General features: G+C 46.3%; 1 protein-coding gene across 1 annotated transcript; it reads left to right on the top strand.

The window, feature by feature from the left end:
• Positions 1–249: 249 nt before the first annotated feature.
• On the top strand, positions 250–3,639 carry fezf2 (FEZ family zinc finger 2). Its single transcript, XM_076097070.1, has 4 exons — positions 250–1,011; positions 1,387–1,521; positions 1,644–1,776; positions 3,383–3,639. The coding sequence occupies exons 1-4, from the start codon at positions 250–252 to the stop codon at positions 3,637–3,639; spliced, it is 1,287 nt and encodes a 428-aa protein (XP_075953185.1).
• The last annotated feature ends 389 nt before the right edge of the window (positions 3,640–4,028 follow it).

Genomic DNA, 4,028 nt, shown 5'->3' with positions numbered 1-4,028 from the left:
TTAATGAGCATTAATCCATCACCCCTGGATGCTATTGTTGCGGGGGGGGGGGGGGGGGGGGGAATGGCCATTTCAATGCAAATGCGTGACACTGTGACAGCAAGGTGCTTATTAAACTGATGTGTCCTCCTGTCTTTTCTTTCGGGAGCTCAGGAGAGTGAAAGGACGCGGGCAGTTGGAGGAGCGGGTCGGACTCACACTAAGTTCTGCTCTGCTGCGAACTAAACAAAAAACTGCAACAACAAAAAAATGGCAAGTTCTGCTTCCCTGGAGACGGTGATGTCCTGCGGTAGGACTGGGCCGTCCGCGGCTCCCAAGACCCTCGCCTTCTCCATAGACCGGATCATGTCCAAGAGCTCGGAGCCGAGGGGGAGCGCGGAGGAGCGGTCCGACGGGAAGAAGCTGCTGGGGCTCTGCTCCCCGATCCCCTGCGTGTTCCCGCTGCAGCCCTTCAGCTACGACCTGCAGGCCAAGGCGCTTATGAACTACTCGGAGCTGTGGAGAGCCAGTTTCAGGGGGGCTTTTTGTGGTTCCGCAGCCGCGCCGTGCAAAGGGAACTGCGGCATGTGCGGCAAAGCGGAGTCGGGCTTGAAGCAGCCGCTGCTGTCGTCGGGGAGCCGGGTGGTGAAACCGCAGGTCATCCACCAGGCCGTGGCCGTGCCCAGCGGCGGCTCGCTGTACTATCTCAATTACCTGGACTCCGCGTACCAGCAGTCGGAGCTGTTGGCCGGACACTGGTTCTCCAACCCGCAGGCCCAGGCCTCTCTGTCGGCGCACCACAGACTTTTGCTGGAGAACGCCAAACTTGCCGCGGTGGGATCCGAGAAGCTGCCCACACCACAGTACCCGCACAAGGAACATCTGCCGGGGCAGCTGGACCAGATAGTGAAGGAGAACCACGGCCTGAGCGCCGAGAAGAACGGCGTTAAGACGCACAGCAAACTGAGCAGCAGCTGCACCAGCGCTGCAGACGGGAAACCCAAAAACTTCACGTGTGAAGTGTGTGGAAAGGTAACTTGTTTTTTTGCACTTTTTTACGTGTATAAAATATACATATTTCGTTCTAAAGGGATTTTAGATCTCTAAAGGGCCTATATTATTTATTATAAATAATATAGGCCTACTGTACTTTAGAGATCTAAAATTATTGTTATTATTATTAATAATAATAACAATAATAACAGCAAATTGTTACTATTAAATATTATCATTTTAAATCAAATGATATCCCAATGTTTCTGATTAAAACGAAAAATTAAATTAAATAACAAAAAATGAACCAGATTAAATTCCAGATGATCTAAATGAGATCATTTTTATTTCTGACTCAAAGCCGCTGGTGTTTTGTCTCAATGATAATTCATATCCTCGGTGTTTCCGTGTCAGGTTTTTAACGCGCATTACAACCTGACCAGACACATGCCGGTGCACACCGGGGCCCGGCCCTTCGTGTGCAAAGTGTGCGGTAAAGGATTCCGGCAGGCAAGCACACTGTGCAGACACAAGATCATCCACACACAGGTGAGACGCAGCGCACGCGAACTCATGCTTTGTGTCCTTCTTTTTCATCAACCGGTCATGTCTTTAAATAAATCCTACATTTGATTTGATTTTGTTTTAACAGATTTTTTTTTCCTGTTCAGGAAAAGCCTCATAAATGCAACCAGTGTGGGAAGGCGTTCAACAGGAGCTCCACGCTCAACACTCACGTGCGGATCCACGCCGGCTACAAACCTTTCGTCTGTGAGTTCTGCGGGAAAGGTTTCCACCAGAAAGGTAACGATCCGCCCGATGCCATATTTCAAATGAATTTAAATGAGCATTATTACTCCAAAGACTTCGGGCAGCTTTTCATATTTATATGGCGCTTGTACTGCATGTTGTCGTTAGTGTTGGCCCTATAACGGTCCATATATTCCGATGTCTGTGGTTAGTGGTCTGCGCTCCACAGCCTGTATATAAAGCAACTACTCCAATCTTTATTTCCCTCTAATGTTAGCTCCTAAAATATATTTTCAAAACAACCTCTGCGTTTGATGAGATTATTGAATTTTCCAATCTTGCCATAATATGTATTATCTTCCTGTTTTAAGATGATATATTATATCCCTGTGCTGCTGGATGACGGTATTTTCTCCTAATATAATATTACACTCTTCATATCATGCTATATTTCTAGTTGTTCATCGTATTATTATATTCTTACATGTATTTGTCATTCTAAATATGCCATCACGTGCAGTATGTCCTTGCCTTTCTTTGGGCCTCTAAACAATGACAGCTTCTACTTTAGTTGACTGTGAAGGAATCCTGGAGTCTGGACCATATGCTGCCGCTCTTAGTTATCTGTGAGAGGAATGAAGGGGGGAATAATTGCAGGCCCGCCGATGAGCGTGATGCGATCAGTGGAAATAGGACATGTCACTTTCCGCGGACTAATTCTCCTCCAAAGACGGCAGCATTTGCTCTGGGTCAGCTGCGAGACCTCGGCAAAGATGAGAATCAGGGCTTTTTCTCTTCGTCAAGTTGTCGCTATAAGCTTGATTCTGACAAAGTTTGACAACTTCTTGACTTCCGACACACAAAACCCTGATTACTGAAGAGACGGAGCAGCTTCACAATCAACCGCTGACCTTGGCGGGAGGGGCTGGAGAAGAAAAAGAGGCCTCTTGCGTCTTCGCTTTCTTAGATTCCCAGTAAACAGTGTCACTTTCCCCTCCTGCTTTTCGTCAGCCTTCCTTTAAAAAGATGATGCCTCTGTTCTAGTTATTTAGCTGTGATCTCACGGTGGGGACATGTGCCAGTGGGGGACATCAGTCCATCCATTCAGTGCTTTTAGCTTTTCTTCAATCAAGCATCATTGACTTCTTTGTTTTTAGAAGAAAGAAAGTCAGGAAACCACAATGTGTACATGTGGAATTATTTTTAAATAATCCAGATGATTTCACAGACTGGCTAATAATTCATAAGATTCATAAGTGGGTTTTTTGTGCTGTTCTGTTTAGTATGCAGTGATTGTTTTTATGGATGAAATGTTGTCCGGTCGGGATTCCACCTCTTGTCTTGCAGAGGAAAGAAGCGTATGTTGAGTGATGGACTCAGGGCTGTTGTTCACACAGGAAGATGTCGGCCTGTGTTACGGAATGTCTTCTTCACTGATGTGATGTTATTCACACTGTGACACCGCGGATTACCTGTAAAACAATAACCAAACAGCTGCTTCCAACTTCCTCATGAAATACTTGTGGGTTGGCCAGAATAAATGTGGAGACATGACTTGACTTTTCTCACTATTTTCTATATTTTATGATGAAACTTAAAGAATCAAATCATAATCAATGAGGAAAATCATTGTTCATTACTCCTTTTCTTCGTCTCCCAGGAAACTACAAGAACCACAAGCTGACGCACAGCGGGGAGAAGCAATACAAGTGCTCCATCTGCAACAAGGCCTTCCACCAGGTCTACAACCTGACCTTCCACATGCACACACACAACGACAAGAAGCCCTTCACCTGCGCCACCTGCGGGAAGGGCTTCTGCCGCAACTTTGACCTGAAGAAACACATCCGGAAGCTGCACGACAGCGTCTTCACGGCGCCCACGGAGGCCTCCAGAGAGAGGGAGCTGCAGAGCTGAGGCACGCCATGAGTCCTCATAACACAGTGTAGGACTCCACCTGGGACTGTTGGGCCCCTGAGAGACTGGCTGCTGTGCTGCATCTGTGGCCGCGTTGAACAGCTTTCGAATGTCCAGAGAGGTCGTCCAATAAAATTGGACACAACACTTAAAGGGAACTGTGGTGATCCTATAAGAGTCAGGGTCCTGTGCCACTTCATACTTATCACTGATATGAGGCTGCCCACAGAAGGGACAAACATGGGAGAGATCCTCGGCTTCCACGATGGAACTGTAAATAATAGGTTATGGAAATAATACAAAAAAATGTTATTTAAACTGTGGATCATTGCCACGTTGTGTATTTCACAGAAAAAAACAAGTTAATGTGAATAAATAAGTTATAACTT

This window comes from Anarhichas minor, unplaced genomic scaffold (genome assembly GCF_050575085.1).
Source record: "Anarhichas minor isolate MPS153535 unplaced genomic scaffold, ASM5057508v1 ptg000023l, whole genome shotgun sequence".
NCBI lineage: Eukaryota > Metazoa > Chordata > Actinopteri > Perciformes > Anarhichadidae > Anarhichas > Anarhichas minor.
The sequence above is the reverse complement of the archived record's forward strand: the minus strand, read 5'-3'. Positions and strand labels throughout refer to the sequence as shown.

What these genes read in the sequence shown, in the direction of transcription:
- fezf2 (XM_076097070.1), top strand. Translation starts at nt 250, where the DNA reads ATGGCAAGTTCTGCTTCCCTGGAGACGGTGATGTCCTGCGGTAGGACT. An exon ending in CGTGTGAAGTGTGTGGAAAG is followed by an intron (nt 1,012 to 1,386) that starts GTAACTTGTTTT and finishes TTTCCGTGTCAG; the next exon opens with GTTTTTAACGCGCATTACAA. An exon ending in ACAAGATCATCCACACACAG is followed by an intron (nt 1,522 to 1,643) that starts GTGAGACGCAGC and finishes TTTCCTGTTCAG; the next exon opens with GAAAAGCCTCATAAATGCAA.